At 45.4% G+C, this 26,560-nt stretch overlaps 1 protein-coding gene across 1 annotated transcript in view; it reads right to left on the reverse strand.

The window, feature by feature from the left end:
* Nucleotides 1-26,560, reverse strand: part of mindy4b (MINDY family member 4B) — an 85,995-nt gene that overhangs the window by 37,008 nt on the left and 22,427 nt on the right. The window contains exons 4-6 of the mRNA XM_070882404.1: nt 10,112-10,231; nt 4,185-4,282; nt 2,847-3,012 (exon numbers count right to left, since the gene is read on the reverse strand). Coding sequence (XP_070738505.1) covers nt 2,847-3,012; nt 4,185-4,282; nt 10,112-10,231 — 384 coding nt within the window. The remainder of the gene's footprint in view (nt 1-2,846; nt 3,013-4,184; nt 4,283-10,111; nt 10,232-26,560) is intronic.

Raw genomic sequence — 26,560 nt, forward strand, 5'->3', positions numbered from 1 at the left:
TGGAGGTGAGGCCGAAGGGAGTGACACTGTTGGAGAAACCAGGTTAGCAGGAGGACTCTCTAAGAGAGATTCTGTATCTGACGGGGAGCAGGGAGGGGAGATTATAGAAGAGCTGGAGTGTGAGGAGTCAGGGGAGGATGGAAACATGGAATTGGGGGGTGGGAGGGGCATCATGTGGAAAAGGAAAGGTTAGTGAGGGGCAGAAGGAGGGAGAAGGGGCAGTTCCACGGCCTAAATTTAATGTAAGGAAGAGGCTGAAACTGCAGGGAAAGTTCAAACAAGAGGTGAAAAAGAGCCGGAGGCTGCAGGAGAAAGCAACTGGTGCCCAAAGTTTGGGAAGGAGCCTGAGAGGAGGGAAGAGCCAGAGATTTAATGATGGTGGGGGGATTATCAGACACACTTCTTTTATTAGGAGCAATGATTACATTGGTCTCGATTAATGTGAACGGACTGAGGGGGGAGAAGAAATTGCAGCAGTTGTTGCAGTGTTTTAAAGGCATGGACCTGTTGTGTCTGCATGAAACCTTTTAGGATAAGGAGATCCTAGAAAGAGTTCGGAGGGTTTGGAAGTGAGAAGAGTTTGCAAGTTGCGCAAGTTTCAAGGGGTGGCTATTTTAGTGAGTTCGTCCATAAAAGAGAACGTTGCATTGGTGGACAAGGACACTGAGGGGAGGTTTTTACAGCTAAAGGTACAAATGGATGAATTGAATTGGCAGCGTCGTGAGTTTTTTTGGTGGTTATTCACAGAAGTGGCAGAGGCAGAAAACCCTTGTAGTTTAATGTATTTTTATCTCAGATGGACATTTCAGCCCAGATGACCTTTAAGGATGATAACAGCAGAGAGATGATCGGAACCCCTAAAAAGGGAGTTCTCCAGAAGAGTTTAACATAGAAATATAGAAAATAGGTGCGGGAGTAGGCCATTCGGCCCTTCGAGCCTGCAGCACCATTCAATAAGATCATGGTTGATCATTCCCTCAGTACCCCTTTCCTGCTTTCTCTCCATACTCCTTGATCCTCTTAGCCGTAAGGGCCATATCTAACTCCCTCTTGAAGATAGCCAATGAACTGGAATCAACAACTCTTTGCGGCAGGGAATTCCATAGGTTAACAACTCTCTGAGTGAAGAAGTTTCTCCTCATCTCAGTCCTAAATGGCCTACCCCTTATCCTAAGACTATGTCCCCTGGTTCTGGACTTCCCCAACATCAGGAACATTCTTCCCGCATCTAACCTGTCCAGTCCCGTCAGAATTTTATATGTTTCTTTGAGATCCCCTCTCATCCTTGTAAACTCCAGTGAATAAAGGCCCAGTTGATCCAGTCTCTCCTCACATGACAGCCCAGCCATCCCTGGAATCAGTCTGGTGAACCTTCGCTGCACTCCCTCAATAGCAAGAATGTCCTTCCTCAGATTAGGAGACCAAAACTGAACACAATATTCCAGGTGAGGCCTCACTAAGACCCTGTACAACTGCAGTAAGACCTCCCTGCTCCTATTCTCAAATCCCCTAGCTATGAAGGCCAACATACCTTTTGCCTTCTTCACCGCCTGCTGTACCTGCGTGCCCACTTTCAGTGACTGATGAACCATGACACCCAGGTCTCGTTGCACCTCCCCTTTTCCTAATCTGCCACCATTCAGATAATATTCTGCCTTTGTGTTTTTGCTCCAAAAATGGATAACCTCACATTTATCCACATTATACTGCATCTGCCATGAATTTGCCCACTCACCTAACCTGTCCAAGTCACCATGCAGCCTCTTAGCATCCCCCTCACAGCTCACACCACCACCTAGTTTAGTGTCATCCGCAAACTTGGAGATATTACACTCAATTCTTTCATCTAAATTGTTAATGTGTGAGTGATGTTTTAAAACAGAGCTGAATAGATTTTGTGTTAATGCGGGAAGGGTTAAATTCTGAGATGATAGAGATTTATTATAAAAAAAGTATTTTTTAGTGACCACTCGGCTTTGGTTCATAGAAACATAGAAACATAGAAATCAGCTGCAGGAGTAAGCCATTCAGCCCTTCGAGCCTGCACCACCATTCAAAAAGATCATGGCTGATCATTCAACCTCAGTACCCCTTTTCTTAAAATTAGGAACAGCTGAGTTAAGACTGGTCCAGGGGTGTGGATTTTAAACAGTACCTGAAAGAAATTGCTTTTACAGAAGTGATTTTAAATACAATAAAGATAGCTTGGAAGGAACTGCCAAAGGTGGGCAGCGGAAACGTTACAAGGACAATCTCAAAGCCTCCCTGATAAAGTGCAACATCCCCACTGACACCTGGGAGTCCCTGGCCAAAGACCGCCTAAGTGGAGGAAGTGCATCCGAGAGGGTGCTGAGCACCTCGAGTCTAATCGACGAGAGCATGCAGAAATCAAGCGCAGGCAGCAGAAAAAGCATGCGGCAAACCAGTACCACCCACCCCTTCCCTCAACGACTGTCTGTCCCACCTGTGACAGGAACTGTGGCTCTCGTATTGGAATGTTCAGCCACCTAAGGACTCATTCTAAGAGTGGAAGCAAGTATTCCTCGATTCCGAGGGACTGCCGATGATGATGATGCATAGTAATATTCCAATTTTTAAGGAAAGATGGGTTGCTATGGGAGTGGTCTCCGACGCAGAATTAAGGGAAAAATATCTTGCTCTTCTTGAAATAATGCCTGGCATATTTAATGTCCATCCAAACAGGTAAACTGGACCTTGCTTCAGTGTTTCATTCAAAGAATAGCAAACTTTTCAAAGTTTACAACATGCAAGCTATCATACATGATTCGAATGAAATAAACATTTTAGCTTAATAATTGCGACGAATGTGTGAGAATGGGTCTTACTCTCTCTGTGTAGCTATCCATCTTGTAGTCAATTGACGGAGCGAAGTAGCAGTCAGTGGTCACCAAACAAACAATGCTCCTAACTCCTTCCCCTGCTGTCCACAGAATGTCACAGAGCGCTGATGCCAATGCTTTCACTTGTTCTTTTTGGCTCACTTCAAGCAGGCTGTAAACGAATGCAGAAAATATCAGTCACTGGTTGTAGCGTCACTCAGAACCAACTTCAGAACCAAGAGGCAGGTGGCAGCTGAGGGCTGACTACATTAAGGAAGCTTTGACGGCTCGGGTCCACATAGAGCGAATCATTTCTTGGCATGTTTCTACTAACTTTGTGTCAGGGCCCTACTTTCCCGCTCACGGCATCCTCCCCATGTTGAAATCAAGATTCCTCACTATCTCCTGCTCTAATTCTAACTCTGATCAGCCATGATCATATTGAATGGTGGTGCAGGCTCGAAGGGCCGTATGGCCTACTCCCGCACCTTTTTTCTATGTTTCTATGTAACTAGGGTTGCCAACTCTGGTTGGACGTGTTCCTGGAGGTTTCATCACATGACTTCCTGCCTCCAACTGCCCCACCCTGTCAAACAGCCTTTTTAACTTTTATAACTAAAGTGATCAAAGAAAATGAAAAAAATACAAGCCATCTTTTTGAATGCTGCTGGTTTTTTTCTGGAGTTGCTCACAAGAGCGTCCAGGAGATTAATCTCGAATTCCTGGAGATTCACAGGACAATCCTGGAGGGTTGACAACGTTAATTCTAACCTATGTAAATGAGGGGCTTAACGCTCGTTCTCGGAGAGCTCTCCCCAGGTCCAAGACACTCCTGAGGGTGGTTGCTAGCCTGTGATTAGGCTCTCCGCCCCTCCCCTCCCCGAGCCCCCCATTATCCTTCCCCCTTCTCCCTGGGACTTACTCATGGGTCTCTGCCCCAAGTATGATAGAGACATCTGAAAACTAATTGAAAACAATCAATAAAATCTCACACAAACACTAAAGCAAAATACTGCGACGGCTGGAATCTGGAATAAAAACAGAAAATGATGGAAATCTAAGCGGGTCAGGCAGCATCTGTGGAGAGAAAGCAGAGTTAATGTTTCGGGTCGATGACCCTTCGTCAGAACTGGAGAGTGTTCAGAACGGACAGATTCTTAACAGGCACTGAAAGGGGGAGGGGAAGAAAGAACAAAAGGGAAGGTCTGTGATAGGGTGGAAGGCAGGAGAGATGAGAGAGACAAAAGGGATGATGGACCAAATTCAAATGGTAATGCCAATAAAATCTCACAATTATTTTCAAGAGTTTACTGAATAAGACAAGGTCGAGAGTATTTTTTTTACCATTTTATGTTGTGGCTTTCCACTTCACTACTTCCGTTGAACAGTAAGTACTTGAGGACATGTGCTTGTACGGCCATCTGAATAGTCCGTGTACCACCCTTCCAAAAAAATAAATAACTTTTAAAACACGGACACAAATAGTATCAACACTATTTTATACATTAGAATCCAATAAGTCTGCTAGAACAGCCTGAGAAAAGAATATTTTAAATGATAAATGGGTGCACATATACAACATACCATCTGGATGTACATACTCTAGTTGACTCTTAAAATGTAGCAGATGGGCACCTTAACCGTTTCCATCTTTGGCAGCATTTCCCCAAACCCACGACCTCCACCACCTACAACAGTGGTGGGCAAAATACAGCCCGGGGATCTGCATCCGGCCCGCCAATTCATCCCGCTGGGCGGGAGAGAAATAGAACGCGAGCCGGTGCTCGAGCTACACATTAGTCTGAGTCGAGTTGCGGCTGCTTATCGCGATGACCCTGTTACCAAAGAAAGAGAATGGCACTGAGCCTATCCTCTCCTGGTACCTGGAGTACGGCAGCATTGGGATTCGTATCGCCATCTTGGACACGGGAGTGGATCCCAGAGCACTCGAGAGGGTACAGAAGAGATTTACCAGGATGTTGCCAGGACTGGAGAATTTTAGCCATGAGGAAAGATTGGATAGGCTGGGGTTGTTTTCTTTGGAACGGAGGAGGCTGAGGGGAGACCTTATTGAGGTGTATAAAATTATGAGGGGCCTGGATAGAGTGGATAGGAAGGACCAATTTCCCTTAGCAGAGGGGTCAACAACCAGGGGGCATAGATTTAAAGTAATTGGGAGAAGGATGAGAGGGGATTTGAGGAGAAACTTTTTCACCCAGAGGGTGGTGAGGGTCTGGAACTGACTGCCTGAAAGGGTAGTAGAGACAGAAACCCTCACCACATTTAGAAAATACTTGGATGTGCAATTCAAGTGCTGTAACCTACAGGGCTACAGACCAAGAGCTGGAATGTGGCTGGATAGTCAGCCGGCACGGCCATGATGGGCCGAAAGGCCTCCTTTCGTGCTGTAAATTTCTATGATCCTATGACAACAATTCCAGGTAATGGCACGCAATTGTAGTTCAGGCCTTGCGAAGCCTCGGGCTCCCGTACTCAGCACTCTAAAAGGAGAACTACTCTTGCATTCCCGCAGACTCGAGCCGCTCTGTCAAACAGCCACATTGACTTTCAGTACAACATACAATCGATCTATCAATCATTTCATTCATTACTATTTTATACTACATTTTGTGTATTTAAGATAATATCTGACGTCTATCTGAATTTATGTTCACAAATTATTGGGAGGGTGGAAGTGGGAGTGATAGTCAGCACTATGAGCTGGCCTGTTTCAAATTGACCAATTGAACACTTTGCTCTCACCAATGACTGTTATTAATTCTTGCACAATTATTCACTCATTTTAATATTTTAATGTTTTAATATTATCCCACTTAATTAGCAGGCATAAATAAATGGACCGGGGTATATTTGACATTGCATTCATTGTTTTTAATTGAAGCCCTTTTTTCCCCCCCCCCTCCAAGAACAAATTCAGTTTATTGTCATGACTGGAAGAGGGTGATAGAGATTGATGTTGGTGGCCAGTCCCAGTAATAAATCGCACCATAGGGAAGGAATGTGCAGTATAATGGTGCATTACTTGTGCCAGCGGCAGGTCGGGGCCATAAAAGGAGCGGAGGTGCGGTGGCCCGGGAGCAGCGTGTAGGCCACATCAGAGAGCAGCACGAGCTGGTGCAGGAGGGCGACGGCAGCGAAGAGTGACATCATCAAGGTCCAGGTCAGTGATTGGAGCGTGGGCAGACACAGCAGGAGCAGCAAGAGACTGTGGAGGAATGTGATCGGGGCCCAGGAGAGGTGTGAGTTCGGAGCTAGGGGCCCAGGGGCAGCACGGTCCAGCCCACACTGCGATATGTGTGTGCACTAGGTCCGTGCAGCAGAGCAGGTCTCCAGTCGTCTTGGTCAATCCTTGCCACTGGAGCAAGACCGAGCTCTATCAAGCCCGTGTGTTGGCTGGTGTGCAACGGTCACCACACGTTTAAAAAAATCCACGCACAGGCATCTTCCACCCTTCAGGATGTAGTTCAGGTCCTTCATTCGAAACACCTGTGAACTCATCCTTTTTTGGCGTGGAAGCAAGTCATCCTCGTTTCAAGGGACCGCCTGAGGTGTCTTGGCTTTCCTCAGGAGTGACAGCACGTTGACAGTGAACAAGCCCAAATTGATGGCTGATCCAGGACGCAATTTGCAGATTAAATAATTATTTCTTAGAGAGGTTTGTAGGATCCGTTCCTCTACCCCGCAACCTCCAATGGGACTATTAAATATAAAAATCCAGAACTGCATTACAGCCCGCAAAAAGAGCATTGCAGCCAAACCATCAGACATCACGAGAGACAATAGTACAGGATATCTGCCATCGACCTAAATCACCAGACAATGGCAGCAAAAGCGAGACATTCATCATCAGAGCATCAGGAGCAGGACATTCACAACCTTAATGGTTTTCTGTCTGAAAAGATACAGGCACATTCACATATTCGTTTACCTTATGGGGTCACATTGCTAAAAAACATACCTTAGACCATGGCTTCCGAAAGGCTGGTATCAGTGTAGGCCCAGACAATGGACCTTACCCTGAGCCATTTGAATACGAATGCTACTAGAAACCAACAATTGTCACCTTGGGAAGGTTACTTTGTAAAGGACCTCACCCTATAGACAGGCAATGGTCAAAGTAATCATGGACAATGACCCTAAATGAAGGACAATTAGCCATCAAGGGTGCACACTTGATACTGCCATTGAGTTAAATCTGTTTCAAGATTGCAAGTTGGTTTTCGGTATAAAGAAGACCCATTTTTCGAAGGCATGGGAGCAGTACAGGATAGAATTGAAACAGCAACAGGAGCCAGCGGTATGTCTTCAGGACACAAGCTGCAATTGAGAAAAGGGCCTTCAGTCAACCTCAGAAGACAGCCGAGGAATTGGTGATTGTATATTTGTTCCAGCCATGAGTCTGGGTAGTTTTATGTGTAGCAGTAAAATCACAGATGGGTTTCACTGTGTCAGGTTGTGCCGATGCAAATGACCCTTTCGTAGCGGCTTGTATTCTGGGGTTTATTCGTCCCACATCGATCGTAGGGAGGGGCGGGGTGGTGGCGGGGGGGAGGGGGGTGGTGGTGAAGGGGGCGGCAATTGTGTGTTCAATAAAACGAACAAATCTTGGTTGAGCCAAAATCCTATGCCATGTGTATTTTGTTCTTATAAATCCTGACGTCAAAGAACTGTGTTAAGAGGGGCTAGGTAATTAGAAACCCTTACAGAATTGGCGACCACGGCAGGATGTTCAAGGTTTAGAACAACAATCATGGACAGTGTTAAGGGCAAGAAACCTGCGATGGAGGATAGGATATCCACGTATATATTTGGAAAAGTAAACATTTCCATGACAAGAATGAATTTAGGCCATTTGGAATAAGCCGACTGCACTTTTCAATGTGACTCGTAAACCTGTTTCGTGTTTGTTAACCTGTTAATGTTGTTATTTTTATTAAGTGTGGAAATGACAAGACGGGTTCTTTATGTAATAAATGCCATATCAGATTTTAATGGTAACTGTTGTTAACACAATACATTTTCTGTGTGCAGGCCTCAACAGCTCAATAAAACTTGTTAAGAGGTCCTCCAGCCCAAATATTTGTGCACCCCTGAACTAGAAGGAAGGCGCATGGGAGCACCATCACCTCCAAGTTCCCTTTAAGTCACACACCATTCCGACTTGGAAATATATCGCCGTTCCTTCATTGTCGCTGGGTCACCATCCTGGAACTCCCTCCCTAACAGCACTCTGGGAGCACCTTCACCACACGGACTGCAGCGGTTCAAAGAGAAGGCGGCTTACCACCACTTTCCCAAGGGGAACTAGGGATGGCCAATAAATGCCGGTCTTACCAGCGGCGCCCAAGAATGAATATAAAAAGAAACAATCTTATTGGTTTGCCTCAATTTTAAAAGTAAGTAATTGTGTGAAGCACTTTGAGGCATTGTTTACAGAGGATTACTTAGGATGTACGTCACAGAAACAGGCTCTTCGGTCCAACCAGTCCATGCTGACGTTTATGCTCCACTCGAGCCTCCTCCTGTCTTTCCTCATCTAACACTATCAGCATAACATAGAAACATAGAAAATAGGTGCAGGAGTAGGCCATTCGGCCCTTCGAGCCTGCACACCATTCAATATGATCATGGCTGATCATGCAACTTCAGTACTCCATTCCTGCTTTCTCTCCATACCCCTTGATCCCTTTCGCTGTAAGGGCCACATCTAACTCCCTTTTGAATATATCTAACGAACTGGCCTCAACAACTTTCTGTGGTAGAGAATTCCACAGGTTCACAATTCTTTGAGTGAAGAAGTTTCTCCTCATCTCAGTCCTAAATGGCTTACCTCTTATCCTTAGACTGTGACCCCTGGTTCTGGACTTCCCCAACATCGGGAACATTCTTCCTGAATCTAACCTGTCCAATCCCGTCAGAATTTTATATGTTTCTATGAGATCACCTCTCATTCTTCTAAATTACAGTGAATATCAGCCTAGTCGATTCAGTCCTTCCTCATATATCAGTCCTGCCATCCCGGGAATCAGTCTGGTGAACCTTCGCTGCACTCCCTCAATAGCAAGAATGTCCTTCCTCAGATTAGGAGACCAAAACTGCACATAATACTCAAGGTGTGGCCTCACCAAGGCTCTGTACAACTGCAGTAAGCCCTCCCTGCTCCGATACTCAAATCCTCTCGCTATGAAGGCCAACATACCATTTGCATTCTTCACACCTACTGTACCTGCATGCCAACTTTCAATGACGGATATACCATGACACCCAGGTCTCGTTGCACCTCCCCTTTTCCAAATCTGTCACCATTCAGATGATATTCTGCCTTCCTGTTTTTGCCCCCAAAGTGGATAACTTCACATTTATCTACATTATACTGCATCTGCCATACATTTGCCCATTCACCTAACCTGTCCAAGTCACCCTGCAGCCTCTATTCCCTTCTCCCTCATATGCTTCTCTAGCCTCCCCATAACGTATCATTGTAAATGTTACTTTTTTGTAAAATCTTTTAATTTATTGAATCATTCTTCACGTTCTCTCGGGTAATTTGTGCGGTTTGAGTTGGTTAATCTTCGGAGAGCTCCCTCACAATACTTGAAGGCATAAAGCCCTGGGCCTCGGCTTTTACCAACCTGCACTTAAACTTTCAGGACTTAAGTATAGAAGACTGAAGGGTGTTTAAAATGATGAAAGGATTTGATAGGATAGATACAGAGAAACTATCGGGCAATCAAGGACGAAGGGGCATAGTCTTAAAATTAGAGCTAGGCCGTTTATAGGAGGAACTCAGGAAACACTTTTTCACACAAAAGGTAGGAGAAACCCTCGCTCCCAAAAGTCTGTGGACGTTGGGGGTGAATTGGAGCTTTTCATACTGAGCTGATATATTTTTATTGGGTGAGGGCATCAAGGGATATGGAGCTAAGATGTGTTAGTGGAGTTGAGGTGCAGATCAGCCAAGATCTAACTGAATGGCACAGCAGCCAGGGAGGTTTGAACGGCCCACCCCTATTCCTATGACTTAAGTGAGTTGGGAGTTGCCCTAATGAGGATAGAGGGGCAGATTTTCAACTTGCTTGCCCGGGTTTAAAACTGGCACTGCGTATCAGCCGCCCATTATAGAAACCGCCCCATTAACTTTCAATGACTGGTGGTGATGTTTTTTTTGCATGTGTTAGATGCCCGGACAAACCCAACCAAAAGAAATGTTCCCCTCGGACTGATTTTGTACAGTCTTTAACAACACTGACCCTTTCTGCTTCCAGTGCGTATGACAAGTCTGAATAAGCGTCTCGGAATTTGAAGTGGGATTTCTTCCATTCATAATTGAAAACTTGAAATGTTGTTCCGAACAGAATTTTCCGTAACGCCTATATTAACAAAAAAACATCAGAAATCATTACACAGCAACTGTAAAGATACAAAAGGCACCCATTTTAAACCTGTATTACGACATGCATCCAACCAACTAGGTCTCAGGCAATGTTTACTAAACATTGTTCCAATCCTAAAATGGTAGCTCAATAAACCGGCACAAGCTGTCCTTATCCTTCGAGGTCAGAAGGAATGGCCTCCTTCTGTGCTGTATCATTCTAGGATTAAAAATAGATTCATTTTAAGCACACTATATTGTTTCTATTACCTTTGGAGACAGTTCTTTAATCGAAATATAGAATTTATAGCACAGGAACAGACCTTTCGGCCCAACAGGTCTACATTGGTGTTTCATCATAGGCAATCCTTCGGAATCGAGGAAGACCTGCTTCCACTCTTAACATGAGTCCTTAAGTGGCTGAACAGACAAATATGAGAACCACAGTCCATGTCACAGGTGGGACAGATAGTCGTTGAGAGAAAGGGAGGGTAGGACAGGTTTGTCGAACATTCCTTCCGCTGCCTGCGCTTGATTTCTGCATAACCCTCTATTCCATTCTCCCTCATATGCTTCTCTTGCCTTCCCTTAATTTATTATTGTAAATGTTACTTTTGTTGTAAAATCTTTTAGTTTATTGAATCATTATTCACGTTCTCCCGGATGAAATTCCTCCACTTAGGGCAGTCTTTGGCCAGGGACTCTCAGGTGTCGGTGGGGATGTTGCACTTTATCAGGGAGGCTTTGAGGGTGTCCTTGTAACGTTTTCTCTGCCAGTTTTGGCTTGTTTGCCGTGAAGAAGTTCCGAGTAGAGCGCTTGCTTTGGGAGTCTCGTGTCTGGCCTGTGAACAGTGTGGCCTGCCCAGCGGAGCTGATTGAGTGTGGTCAGTACTTCAATGCTGGGGTTATTGGGCTGGTCGAGGACGCTAACGTTGGTGCGCCTGTCCTCCCAGGGGATTTGCAGGATCTTGCGGAGACATCGTTTATGCTCCACGCGAGCCTCTTCCCACCCTGCCTCATCAGCATAACCTTCTATTCCTTTCTCCCTCATGTACTTATCCTCACACTTTGCTGTTCCAGAGTGATCTTCTTCTGACACGGGACAAGGTGGGTTGTGCATGCATAGCTGTTTGAGGTCACCTTTGCTGCCTTTCAACGAATGCAAACTTTTAATGTTGCCGCCAGTGATTGGGATTCATATCGCGGGTGGAGATGGAAAACCAAAGATGTTGGCACGATGTGGAATCACTTCCTAGAACGATAAGCGAGTCGAGGGTTATGGGGAGCGGGCAGGGAAGTGGAGCTGAGCCCATGATCAGATCAGCCATGATCTTATTGAATGGCGGAGCAGGCTCGAGGGGTCAAATGGCCGACTCCTGCTCCTATTTCTTATGTTCTTATGTTCTAGAATCATATGGAGGAGCCATTCGGCCCTTCGCACCTGTGCCGGTTCTTGGAAACTCCCCGGCTCTTCCTCTATAGCCCTGCAAATTTTTCATTTTCAAGTATACATCCGATTCCCTTTTGAAAGTTGCGATTGAATCTGCTTCCACCACCCTTTCAGACAGTGGATTACAGATCTTAACAACACGCTCTATAAAAAAATGTTTCCTCATCTCCCCGCTCTGTTCTTTTGCCATTACCTTTGAAGTGGTTGCACATCACAAATGGGTTAATGATCAGTCTGCAAGGAGACATCAATGACCAATCTTGTATCCTGTTGTCCCCGAATCTGAGGTCACTAAAGTTAAAACTCATCACAATCCAATGTGCTTGACACAGAGAAACACTGAAATGGATTGCAAAGTCTTGCCTAACTTGGAGGTGAATGCATGGTGATGGGAACCTGATGTCATTGCAACATTTCTAATTGACTGTAATGCACAATGGTGTAACACAATAGCTGCAATAGGTTCACGATGACTCTAGACAAAGGTGATAGAAATAGTTACATTAACGGCACTGATCTTGCAAAGTTTCCTTTCTCTGCATGCTCCCCAGCACAAAAGTTCTCTTGAAATTACAATAAATAGTCCTGTCTGTGTCTGAATGGGAGGGAGTGGAACAGACAGAGTACTGAATAAAGCAGGAAATGCCACTCATTTCTTTCCTGATTTCCAGCACGCTTGTTCAACACAAAACCTAGGAGAGCATCCATTAATATCGCATTAGATTGGTGTAATGATTGAGCTGCACAAGTTGGATTCAGACTGTAAATGTAGATTTATAATAAAGAATTTGTATTAATTTCGTGATTCTCTTGGTGAGAAATGTCAGTGTTGGATAAAGGAACATTTTTACAGTGAGAGCCAGCTAGATTTCTGATTTATGCCGAGCAAATTTATTGAAGGTCTCTGTCAACAAGGCCTGTCTTTTCCTCATGGGAATTGGGTGGATCTAATATATTTGGCCCTCGGCAAAGCGTTAGATACCAAGCCATACAAATGATTAGTCCGCAAGGGTGCGGTGTAGGTGTAAGGTTCGAAAATCAACGGCCGCATTTTATTGGAACACCCTAAGGACAAGAAAACTAAAAGGGATCATCCTATACATTTTAAATGAACATTTTTGGCCAAGTCAAACCCTCAAACCAGGCAGGCTGGGAAACGTGTGGACGGATACAGACATTGTGAAGTCTGGCTCACAAGCGAGACAGAGGCACTGGCCAATGGGGGAAAGGTGCATTCTGGCAGGCCAATCAGGGGTCGAGTCGGGCCTGAAGCGGGGAAATCCTCAACCAATGGGGAACTATCCGGCACAGTTTGAAAATATGACTCACCCATAATCAAATTATGAATGTGGACCATTATCTACCTAATTAATATGGACAATGGACAATAGACCAGAGATCACTGTAGTAATTGATTCCTGTGATGTTACAATGGACCAACAGACGTTGAGGCACCAATGTGCACAGAAACAATACCCCGGTCCTCACACCTACCTGTGACATCTTCTGATTACATTGTGGAGTCTGCCTCAAAAGCGAGATAGAGGCACTGGCCAATGGGGGAAAAATGCATTCTGGCAGGCCAATCAGGGGTCAAGTCGGGCCTGAAGCGGGGAAATCCTCAACCAATGGGCAATACCCGGCTCTGTTTGAATATAGTAGGAAAAGCAGCTGGAGGAGTAGGACCTAGAGAACTACAGACAACAGAGAGGAAGCAACATACCATCGTACGGGCCCTGGACTCGACTTGTGTGCAGAATATACAACCCAACTACTGAAAGGCCCAACATCATCTCAAGAAGCCGAGCCGTACACCGAACAACCTCCGAGGTCAACCAGCTGAAGAACCGGAGACCGAAGTAACTGGGAGAGGCAACATTCACTCCAGCTACCCCGTAAACCAACCATCCAAAGGCTAAAAAGATAACTGTCAAAAGGGATGGTAAGTATTATCCTGGGGTTTTCTTTTCCCAACTGTCAGCCTAGGTCAGTCAGGTAAAAAGGGGGGTGGGGGTGGTGTTGGAACTGTCTTGTAACGATAAAATTGTGTAAGGTTTTTGTTGTGTCTGTTTCTTCCCATAGATTTTCATAGTTTATAAGTGTGTGTCAGATATGTGTTTTGATGAAGTTTGACCTTGTTGGAAACTTACCGTGGTTAATAAATTGGACTTACCCGTTTTTTTGTTCCAAGTACCACTTGTCTCTGAGTGTTTTGTTTTCCCTTGTGGAAGCTCATAATCCACCAAAATTCTGAGCTTAGAACCAGATAGGGGTGCTAGGGCGCTTCACAACCGCCAGTTTAGTGGTCAGCGAGCCATAAGCTGCTGGACCGTCCCCTGGAAGGGACAGAGAGGCCCAATACACCAACAGCCACCAAAGACCCCCGTAATTGGGCAGAGCAAAAACCCCCTACCTAGGAGACGAGCTTCGGGATGGGCTTTACATAGGCTAAACCAGGGAAAGTAAAAGGTGGTTATGAACGAAGGCGTGCCAACATGGCAAAGAGCCATTAGTGGATGCTGGGGATCAGTGCCGGGGCCATTGCTGTTTACACTGCAGATAAAGGACTTGGAACAGCAGACAAAAAAAAAAGACAAAACTGTCTACATTTGCAGTCGACATCAAAGCCTGCAAATTTCCACATTGGGTTCTTTCGACCTATGGCCTAAGCTCAGCCATGGCTCAGTGGGTGGCACTCTCACCTCTGAGTTTTGGGTTCAAGTCCCACTCCAGAGACTTGAGCACAAAATTTTAGGCTGACATTCCAGTGCAATGCTGAAGGAGTGCTGCACTGTCGGAGGTGCCGTCTTTGGATGAGATATTGGCCCTGAAATTCCGGCCTCCCCGGGTCCGTACAGAGTGTGTACGGAGTGTGTACGGAGTGTGTACGGACCCGGGAAGGCATCACAAAAGCTGGTTTTCAGCGCACAATGCGCATGCGCTGAAAACAGGCTTTTCCGATCTGTCAAACTGGAGCTGGAGCTGGACAGATCATCCACATCTCGGGAGTGAGGAAATTTGCACGGGCAAGATTGCGGGATTTACCCATATCTTGCCCGGCAAATGTCCTCAAAACTCTTACGCCTGATAAAAGCCGGCAGATAGCCTACTTTTACAGGTGTAAGAGTTTTAAAACACACAAAAATATGATTTAATTAAATTTAAAAAACACATTTTATTTTTTTAAACGCTGCCTACTATGTTAAATTAATTTTAAACCATAATTAAAAAAACTTTTTAAAAACTCAAAAAATTTTTGTTTCTCTAAGATTAACTGTAATTTCAATTAATTTTAATTATGTGAGGTGTGCTTTTTTATTTTTTATTTGTTTAGTATTTGTTTTTTTTCTCATTAATAGTTATGAGAACTGGTAGATACGGAGTTCCCATTGCTATTAATGGGAAAGCTGTGGAATACTGTACCTGATTGGCTGAGCAGTCACACGTGACTGCACCTTCTGCGTGGGAACCTGGAGGACGGGAGCGTGCTTCGCAGCGCGGGAAGAGAAGGCCTCCCCCACCGGAATCCCACGCTCCTCCCGGACCACCAGGTACTTTCGTAGAAATGGTTCAGGTCGGAGGTAGTTGCCCGTGGGAAGCCTCCGACCGCAATTTCTGGGCCATCAAACTTGAACCATGTCTGCCCTCTTGGGTGGATGTAAACGATACCATGGCACTATTTTGAAGAAGAGCAGGGAAGTTCTCTCTGGTGCCTTGACCAAAATAAATTCCTCAATCAACATCACTAAAAATAGATTATGTGGTCATTATCACATTGCTGTTTGTGGGAGCTTGCTGTGCGCAAATTGGCTGCCGCGTTTCCCACATTACAACAGTGACTGCACTTCAAAAGTACTTAGTTGCTTTGGGACATCCTGAGGTCTAAAAAAGGAGCTGTATAAACGCAAATCGTTCTTTCTTCTTTAAGTTTGGTGGATATCCTGCAATAGTTAGTTTGCACCATTTCTCTGGGATTTACTCTGATCTTCCACTGAAGTGTGTGTGGGGTTGGGGGACTCATTTCCACATAAAAACATAGAAAATAGCTGCAGGAGTAGACCATTCGGCCCTTTAAGCCTGCACCACCACTCAATAAGATCATGGCTGATCATTCACCTCAGTACCCCTTTCCTGCTTTCTCTCCATACCCCTTGATCCTTTTAGCCGTAAGGGCCATATCTAGCTTCCTCTTGAATATATCCAATGAACTGGCATCAACAATTCTCTGCGGTAGAGAATTCCACAGGTTAACAACGCTGAGATGAGTGAAGAAGTTTCTCCTCATCTCAGTCCTAAATGGCTTACCCGTTATCCTTAGGCTGTGGCGCCTGGTTCTGGACTTCCCCAACATCGGGAACATTCTTCCTGCATCTAACCTGTCCAGTCCCGTCAGAATTTTATATGTTTCTATGAGATCCCCTCTCATCCTTCTAAACTCCAGTGAATACAGACCCAGTCGATCCAGTCTCTCCTCATATGTCAGTCCTGCCATCACAGGAATCAGTCTGGGTGAACCTTTGCTGCACTCCCTCAAGAACGTCCTTCCTCAGATTAGGAGACCAAAACTGAACACAATATTCCAGGTGAGGCCTCACCAAGGCCCTGTACAACTGCAGTAAGACCTCTCTGCTCCTATACTCAAATCCCCTAGCTATGAAGACCAACATATCATTTGCCTTCTTTACCGCCTGCTGTGCTTGCATGCCAACTTTCAATGACTGATGTACCATGACACCCAGGTCTCGTTGCACCTCCCCTTTTCCTAACCTGCCGCCATTCAGATAAGATTCTGCCTTCATGTTTTTGCCACCAAAGTGGATAACCTCACATTTATCCACATCATACTGCATCTGCCATGCATTTGCCCACTCACCTAACCTGTCCAAGTCACCCTACAGCCTCTTAGCGCCCTCCTCATAGCTCACACCACCACCCAGCTTAGTGTCATCTGCAAACTTGGAGATATTACACTCATCTAAATCATTAATGTATATTGTAAATAGCTGGGGTCCCAGCACTAAACCTTGCAGAACCCCACTAATCACTGCCTGCCATTCTGAAAAAGACCCGTTTATCCCGACTCTCTGCTTCCTGTCTGCAACTAGTTCTCTATTCACGTCAGTACATTACCCCCAATACCATGTGCTTTAATTTTGCACACCAATCTCTTATGTGGGACCTTGTCAAAAGCCTTTTGAAAGTCTAAATACACCACATCCCCTGGTTCACCCATGTCCACACTACTAGTTACATCCTCAAAAAATTCTAGAAGATAGGGAAGAGGCAAATCAAATACACAAGGGGATCCGATGGTGAGCATTCTTCTTCTAAATTCTTCTAAACTCCAATGAGTACAGGCCTAACCTGCTCAACCTTTCCTCATAAGTCAAGCCTTCATCTCAAGACAGCTTTTTTAAAACAAAAAATATCTTTCCTGTTTTCAGCAGCGATGATTTTTCTTTTCGGACTCGGTTGGCGGAGGATGGCACGAAAGTAAAATCTCCACTCGGCCTGCCGTAATGAAAGAGCTACTGCTGTTTCTGCCCACTGGGTTGGCGCTTAACATGGCCTGAAATCGGGGCGCATTTTCACCGAAGCGTCCTCGCCTCTCAGTCCAGCTCGTGCCTCATGTCATTACCAGGATGTTGCCTGGACTGGAGAATTTTGGCTATGAGGAAAGATTGGATAGGCTGGAGTTTGTTTTCTTCGGAACAGAGGAGGCTGAGGAGAGACCTGATTGAGGTGTATAAAATTATGAGGGACCTGGATAGAGTGGATAGGACGGACCTATTTCCCGTAGCAGAGGGGTCAACAACCAGGGGTCAGAGATTGAAAGTAATTGGGGGGAGGTTTAGAGGGAATTTGAGGGGTATGTTCTTCACACAGAGGGTGGTGCAGGTCTGGAACTCACTGCCTGAAAGGGTGGTAGAGGCAGAAACCCTCATCATGTTTAAAAAGTACTTGGATGTGCACTTGAAGTTCCGTAACCGACAGGGCTACGGACCAAGAGCTGGAAAGTGGGATTAGGCTGGATAGCTCTTTGTCGGCCGGCACGGACACAATGGGCCGAAATGGCCTCTTGCGCGCTGTAAATTTCTATGATTCTATGATTAAAAACAGTTTTTATTGTCAGCAAATTCAAAGTCATGAGACCAGTGAAGGGAAATAAACAGTGGGAATATGAGCTGACTAGCTCAAGGCCACAAGACATGGCATAGGAGACGGATCTGGGGATACTGGTTGGAACCATCAGCAAAGCGTGCGGCAGTCCATTATAGTTCAATCACCTTCCCACCTTCTCCTCACGAGGCTTAATACATTCCCTGTTCCAGAAACACACTTAATTCTCTCTCAAACCTATTTTTATTGCCCACTTCCATGACCTCCCCATGTAATTTATTCGACAAATCTATTGCACCAACAGCTTAGCCAAACCCATTCATAATCTTGAAACCTTCAAGTTAATTTACGTCTCATCTTTTCCAGCTGAAAGGAGGGCCTCGAAATTGGTCTCGGGCGGGGGCACAAATCATTCAGAATCGGATCGGCCGGCCATTATACGCAACGTCTGATAGTCAGCTCCACTGCAGCCAATGACCAATCCCATACCGCTCGTTTTGCACCCCCGCTCGAGATTAATTTCTAGGCCGATAGGTTTTAAGAACTTTTACATAAGAACATAAGAACAGAAGAATTAGGAACAGGAGTAGGCCATCTAGCCCCTCGAGCCTGCTCCGCCATTCAACAAGATCATGGCTGATCTGGCCGTGGACTCAGCTCCACTTACCCGCCCGCTCCCCGTAACCATTAAATCCCTTATTGGTTAAAATGTTTGCCAGTGCCGCCCTATAGTCGTCTTCTAGGAGATGTGCAAGGATGACATGGGACAGCTACCATTCTGATTTTACCTCCCTCCCAGTGCAGAAGAGCTTGGGAGCTTTTCCCCATTAGTCGAGATAGGTCACTTGTCTTCTTACGCTCTCAACCCACCTTCCTCTTTCAGTGGGCCTAGGTCAGTTTGCCTCCTCCCACTCCCAACAGTCAGGGAGAAAACCTGAAGCATGTTATAGTTCCAGCACCATCTTCACCCCCACTGCGTTATCTTCTGATACGTTTAATCACATCTACTCCTCTTCCCAAGCCGCCATTTCCATTTTCCAGGAACACCAATAACCTTCTGCAATGTGTTTGCTTCATGGGTTCTTTGCTTAAGAATTCATAGCAACACGTCGCTATTAAGAACCAGTTGGTTTAACAATCACACGACACATTGCCAGTCCATTACAACACAACTGGCTGGGGTTTTATTGAGTCTTGTGAACATCATGTGACTGGCCAAGCCACTCCCAACTCAACAGTTCCACCAACCTGTGATGTGTACATTACACCTTCCATTGCTGTGGTGCAAAGGGAAGCAGTAAGGCAGCTGGTAGCACTTGTCCGACCAACAAAGGTTGGACTCATGGGGTTAAAGAGGCAAAATCATAGGGGTTAGATTTTCAACTTATAGCCGAGGCATAATACTTGTAATCAATGGAAATGAAGGTTCGGCAAATGAAGGTTCGGCAAGAGGCCACACCTGGAGTATTGTGTACAGTTTTGGACTCCTAATCTGAGGAAAGACATTCTTGCTATTGAGGGAGTGCAGCAAAGGTTCACTAGACTGATTCCCGGGATGGTAGTACTGACATATGAAGAAAGATTGGATTGACTAGGCTTATATTCACTGGAATTTAGAAGAATGAGAGGGGATCTCATAGAAACATATAAAATTCTGATGGGACTGGACAGGTTAGATGCAGGAAGAATGTGTTGGGGAAGTCCAGAGCCAGAGGTCACAGTTTAAGGATAAGGGGTAAGCCATTTAGGACCGAGATGAGGAGAAACTTCTTCACTCAGAGAATTGTGAACCTGTGGAATTCTCTACCGCAGAGAGTTGTTGAGGCCAGTTCGTTAGATATATTCAAAAGGGAGTTAGATGTGGCCCTTACATCTAAAGGGATCATGGGGTATGGAGAGAAAGCAGGAATGGGGTACTGAGGTGAATGATCAGCCATGATCATATTGAATGGAGGTGCAGGCTCGAAGGGCCGAATGGCCTACTCCTGCAACTATTTTCTATGTTTCTATAGCAGGTAGCCAATCCGCAATGATGTTTTTATGCCCATGTAGCAAGTTGAGTCCATAAAGTCAAAGAATGGTACAGCATGGAGGAGGCCATTTGGCCCATTGTGCTTGCACTAGTGTCTGAAAGAAATAACCACTTAGTCCCACTCCCGTGACCTTTCACCAGATGCTTTTAATTTTTTCTTTTGAAAATAACCAACCTATTATTAATTCTGCTTCCCTCAGTGTTTCTGTTGGGCATGCCACATCCTAACAACCTTTTGTGTCAAAGTGAAAATCTCCCAATCTCTCCCTTCATTCTAACGGTGATGATTTTAATTTGACGGCCTTCAGTTACAGTCTCGTTGACCACCAACATTACTAAAAGACATAAAATCTGGGACATTATCACATAGCAGTTCGTGGGAGCTTGCTGTGCTTAAATTAGCTGCCGTGTTTCCTACATTACACCAGTGACTACACATCAAAAAAGGTACTTCATTGGCTGTAAAGGGCTTTGAGGTTGTCAAAAGGCAACATATAAATGCACGTTATATAATGCAGAAAGGTCACCGACCTGAAACGTTAACTCTGTTTCTCTCTCCACAAATGCTGCCTGACTGCTGACTATTTCCAACATTTTGTGTTTTTAATCTCCTCTTAACCTCTCTATTCTACTGAAAGGAGTTCCATTTACTTTAGTTTCTCCTCATAACTAAAGCCTCTCATCTCTGGTGTCAACTTAAAGAAAGAAAGACTTGCATTTATATCGCGCCTTTCACGACCACCGGACGTCTCAAAGCGCTTTACACCCAATGAAATACTTTTGGAGTGTAGTCACTATTGTAATGTAGGAAACGCGGCAGCCAATTTTCGCACAGCAAGCTCCCACAAACAGCAATATGATAATGACCAGATAATCTCTTTTTGTTATGTTGATTGAGGGATAAATATTGGCCAGGACACCGGGGATAACTCCCCTGCTCTTCTTCGAAATAGTGGCGTGGGATCTTTTCTGTCCACCTGAGAGGGCAGACGGGGCCTCGGTTTAAAGTCTCATCTGAAAGATGGCACCTCCGACAGTGCAGCACTCCCTCAGCACTGCACTGGAGTGTCAGCCTAGATTGTTTTTGTGCTCAAGTCCCTGGAGTGGGACTTGAACCCACACCCTTCTGACTCAGAGGCGAGGGTGCTGAGTTACCTGAGCGATATTTCTTCTGCACATTCTGCAGAGCCTTGAATCCTTTCTAAAGTAAGGTGTGAAAAACAATGCATTTTGCTGTTGGTAGGTATCTTTAGTAACATCGGGACACTAGGAACAGCAGGAGGCCATTCAGCCCCTCGCGCCCATTCCGTCATTCAATTAGATCATGGCCAATCTGCACCAAAACTCTGCTTTCCCGCTTTAGCTCCATATTCCTTGACACCCTTACCCAACATTAATCTACCGAGCTCAGTCTTGAACGCTCCAATTAATACAGAACCCGGAGCCTTCTGCGGGCAGAGTTATAATTTTTGACTAATCTTTGTGTGAAGAGGTGCTTCTTAATTTCGCTCCTTAACAGCCTAGCCCTAATTTTAAGATTGTGCCCCCTTGCTCTTGATTCCCCTGCCAGAGGAAGTTGTTTTACCGTATCTACCCCTTCAAATCCTTTTAATAATTTAAACACCTCGATCAGATCACCCCTCATTCTGCTATACTCAAGGGAAAATAAGCCAAGTTTATTCAACTTGTCCTCATAATTTAACCCTCCAAGTCCCGGTAACATTTGAATGAATCTGCACTGCAGCCCCTCCAAGACCACTATGTCCTTTCTGAGGTGTGCTGCCCAGTACTGAGCACAGTTACTCCAGGTGGGGTCTGACCGAGGCTCTGTACAACTGAAGCACCTCTTCCTCCCCTTTTGTATTCCACCAGCAGCTGGGAAAAATGCAAGTCACAAAGTCCCCTTTCAGGAAAGTCTACCCTAACGTGGTTTTGGTACACAAGCACACTGCATTATAATGGGCTCAGGTTTCGGACCCCCGCTAGAACGACACACATCGGCGAGGTCCGCTTAATTTGTAGATCAGAAATTGCGCCGAATACTTACCTCGCGATTCTCCGATAGCTGTAGGCCTGTTTCCAGCTCGGCGCGGCGCAGCAGGAGCTGCTGGGGGGCGGAGCTACAGCCCTGCGCCAAAAACAGTGCTGGCAGCTGCGCGTATGCACAGTAGCTCCTGGCTCTCCCAGCGCATCCTGTCTCCGGGCGACGACCCTATCCCTAGCCGAAGGGACATAGAAACAAGGATAGACATAGAAAATAGGTGCAAGAGTAGGCCATTCGGCCCTTCGAGCCTGCACCGCCATTCAATGAGTTCATGGCTGAACATGCAACTTCAGTACCCCATTCCTGCTTTCTCGCCATACCCCTTGATCCCCCTAGTACTAAGGACTACATCTAACTCCTTTTTGAATATATTTAGTGAATTGGCCTCAACAACTTTCTGTGGTAGAGAATTCCACAGGTTCACCACTCTCTGGGTGAAGAAGTTTCTCCTCATCTCGGTCCTAAATGGCTTACCCCTTATCCTTAGACTGTGACCCCTGGTTCTGGACTTCCCCAACATCAGGAACATTCTTCCTGCATCTAACCTGTCTAAACCCGTCAGAATTTTAAATGTTTCTATGAGATCCCCTCTCATTCTTCTGAACTCCAGCGAATACAAGCCCAGTTGATCCAGTCTTTCTTGATATGTCAGTCCCGCCATCCCGTGAATCAGTCTGGTGAACCTTCGCTGCACTCCCTCAATAGCAAGAATGTCCTTCCTCAAGTTAGGAGACCAAAACTGTACACAATACTCCAGGTGTGGCTTCACCAAGGCCCTGTACAACTGTAGCAACACCTCCCTGCCCCTGTACTCAAATCCCCTCGCTATGAAGGCCAACATGCCATTTGCTTTCTTAACTGCCTGCTGTACCTGCATGCCAACCTTCAATGACTGATGTACCATTACGCCCAGGTCTCTTTGCACTTCCCCTTTTCCTAATCTGTCACTATTCAGATAATAGCCTGTCTTTCTGTTTTTACCACCAAAGTGGATAACCTCACATTTATCCACATTATACTTCATCTGCCATGCATTTGCCCACTCACCGAACCTATCCAAGTCACTCTGCAGCCTCATAGCATCCTCCTCGCAGCTCACACTGCCACCCAACTTAGTGTCATCCGCAAATTTGGAGATACTACATTTAATCCCCTCGTCCAAATCATTAATGTACAATGTAAACAGCTGGGGCCCCAGCACAGAACCTTGCGGTACCCCACTAGTCACTGTCTGCCACTCTGAAAAGTACCCATTTAATCCTACTCTTTGCTTCCTGTCTGACAACCAGTTCTCAATCCATGTCAGCACACTACCCCCAATCCCATGTGCTTTAACTTTGCACATTAATCTCTTGTGTGGGACCTTGTCGAAAGCCTTCTGAAAGTCCAAATATACCACATCAACTGGTTCTCGCTTGTCCACTCTACTGGAAACATCCTCAAAAAATTCCAGAAGATTTGTCAAGCATGATTTCCCTTTCACAAATCCATGCTGACTTGGACCTATCATGTCACCTCTTTCCAAATGCGCTGCTTTGACATCCTTAATAATTGATTCCATCATTTTACCCACTTCTGATGTCAGGCTGACCGATCTATAATTCCCTGTTTTCTCTCTCCCTCCTTTTTTAAAAAGTGGGGTTACATTGGCTACCCTCCACTCCATAGGAGCTGATCCAGAGACTAAGGAATGTTGGAAAATGACTGTAAATACATCCGCTATTTCCAAGGCTACCTCCTTAAGTACTCTGGGATGCAGTCCATCAGGCCCTGGGGATTTATCGGCCTTCAATCCCATCAATTTCCCCAACATAATTTCCCGACTAATAAGGATTTCCCTCAGTTCCTCCTCCTTACTAGACCTTCTGACCCCATTTTATATCCGGAAGGTTGTTTGTGTCCTCCTTAGTGAATACCGAACCAAAGTACTTGTTCAATTGGTCTACCATTTCTTTGTTCCCCGTTGTGACTTCCCCTGATTCTGACTGCAGGGGACCTACGTTTGTCTTTACTAACCTTTTTCTCTTTACATATCTATAGAAACTTTTGCAGTCCGTCTTAATGTTCCCTGCAAGCTTCCTCTCATACTCTATTTTCCCTGCCCTAATCAAACCCTTTGTCCTCCTCTGCTGAGTTCTAAATTTCTCCCAGCCCCCAGGTTCACTGCTATTTCTGGCCAATTTGTATGCCACTTCCTTGGCTTTAATACTATCCCTGATTTCCCTTGATAGCCACGGTTGAGCCACCTTCCCTTTTTTATTTTTACACCAGACAGGGATGTACAATTGTTCTAGTTCATCCATGCGGTCTCTAAATGTCTGCCATTGCCTATCCACAGTCAACCACTTAAGTATCATTCGCCAATCTATCCTAGCCAATTCACGCCTCATACCTTCAAAGTTACCCTTCTTTAAGTTCTGGACCATGGTCTCTGAATTAACTGTTTCATTCTCCATCCTAATGTAGAATTCCACCATATTATGGTCACTCTTCCCCAAGGGGCCTCGCACAACGAGATTGCTAATTAATCCTCTCTCATTACACAACACCCAGTCTAAAATGGCCTCCCCCCTAGTTGGTTCCTCGACATATTGGTCTCGAAAACCATCCCTTATGCACTCCAGGAAATCCTCCTCCACCGTATTGCTTCCAGTTTGGTTAGCCCAATCTATATGCATATTAAAGTCACCCATGATAACTGCTACACCTTTATTGCATGCACCCCTAATTTCCTGTTTGATACCCTCCCCAACATCACTACTACTGTTTGGAGGTCTGTACACAAGTCCCACTAACGTTTTTTGCCCTTTGGTGTTCTGCAGCTCTACCATATAGATTCCACATCATCCAAGCTAATGTCCTTCCTAACTATTGCATTAATCTCCTCTTTAACCAGCAATGCTACCCCGCCTCCTTTTCCTTTTATTCTATCCTTCCGGACGTCGCCCTTATCCCGGGCTGAGTGGCCTAACAGCCGTTACCTCGCCGGCGGCGGGGCTCGCCCGCCCGGCATCTCGCTGGGTGCGGGCCCCACCCAAAGTGGCGTCGTCATCGGCAGCGGGGTCCGCCTGACCGGCATCTCCTGTGGGGCCCCCATCCTAGCAGGCTGTTGGAGGGCTCCCGGTGCTGCAGTAGGTGAGTAGAAACTTAATTTTTTATTTATTGATTGATTTATTTTAAATTTTTTTATTTTTTTTGTTTGATTTTTTTATTATTTTAAATTTTTTAATTTTTTTTGATTGATTTATTGATTTAGTTATCATTTATTATTGATGATGGCTCTTTATTTGTAAAAGTGAAGTGTTTAATGTTTGTAAGCTTCCCTTCCCCGCTCACCCCCGTTATCTTTCGTTCACTACGCCTGATTTCTAAGTGTAGGCAAAGTTTTTCTGAGCATACAAAAATCTATACTTACTCCATTCCAGTTAGTTTGGAGTAAGTTTTCGCTGCCTAAACTTGAAAAACAGACGTAAGTGGCCGTACACACCCCCTTTTGAAAAAAAAAATCTGTACTAAAATGAAACCGTTCGAACTCACTAGAACTGGAGCAAACTAAATGCCGGGAATTGCAATTTCTAAGATACTCCATTCTAAACTTGTTGCTCAAAAAAAATAGGAGCAACTCAGGCCGAAACTTGAGCACAATAGGCCCATGCTTTCGTACGCCTCAGTAAATACGTCGACTATGTCTGGAGTTCAGCCTCTATGTACGCAGACGCAGGCGTCATCCACATTATAGCTCGATGACAGAGGTTGGGGTGGTCTTGGACCTGGCCTGGAGATAGCGCAGGTTGAACACGTTCCCACTGATTCTGTAGTTTAGTTCCACTCCAGCGGGGAGCTTGTTGACTGTGAGGTGACGCATGGCAGCGAGGAAAATTTAGAAGAGGGTTGGGGCAATGATGCAGCCCTGTTTGACCCCGGTCCGGACGTGGATTGGGTCAGTAATGGATCCGTTGGTAAGGATCACAGCCTGCATGTCATCGTGGAGCAGGCGGAGGATGGTGATGAAATTTTGGGAACATCCGAAACAGAGGAGGATGCTTCAAGCGCAGGCAGCGGAAAGAGCGTGCGGCAAACCTGTCCCACCCACCCTTTCCCTCAACGACTATCTGTCCCACCTGTGACAGGGACTGTGGTTCTTGTATTGGACTGTTCAGCCACCTAAGGACTGATTTTAAGAGTGGAAGCAAGTCGTCCTCAATTCCGAGGGACTGCCTATGATGATGACGACAGTATAATACCACCAGTCGTGCCCCGCCTGCTCTCTCAGATAAAAGATCCCACGGCACTATTTCGAAGAAGAGCAGGGGAGTTACCCCCGTGTCTTGGACAATATTTATCCCTCAATCACGACTTCTTAAAAGAAAATCGTCTCAAACCTCCTCAGCAACTTGTCAAGAACTATGAATGATTTCTGGAACATCTGCAAACCCACAGCAACCACAGGACATACAATGTCTGTGTTCGGACTCAACTCCATTTAGTCAAGCTCATAAACCTGTCCGAGAAAATGTGCTGCGCTCGCCAAACATTAATCTTCCTCATGTACACATGTATCAGATGACATTTAACTGCTTGTAAGAAGACAAATGTCAACAGTATTGTAACAAACATGTATAGGTTTGGGGTTTTGGGTGATTATTAATACCAGGGAGAACTTTAAATAAGAACATAAGAA

Source organism: Pristiophorus japonicus, chromosome 6, assembly GCF_044704955.1.
Source record: "Pristiophorus japonicus isolate sPriJap1 chromosome 6, sPriJap1.hap1, whole genome shotgun sequence".
NCBI lineage: Eukaryota > Metazoa > Chordata > Chondrichthyes > Pristiophoridae > Pristiophorus > Pristiophorus japonicus.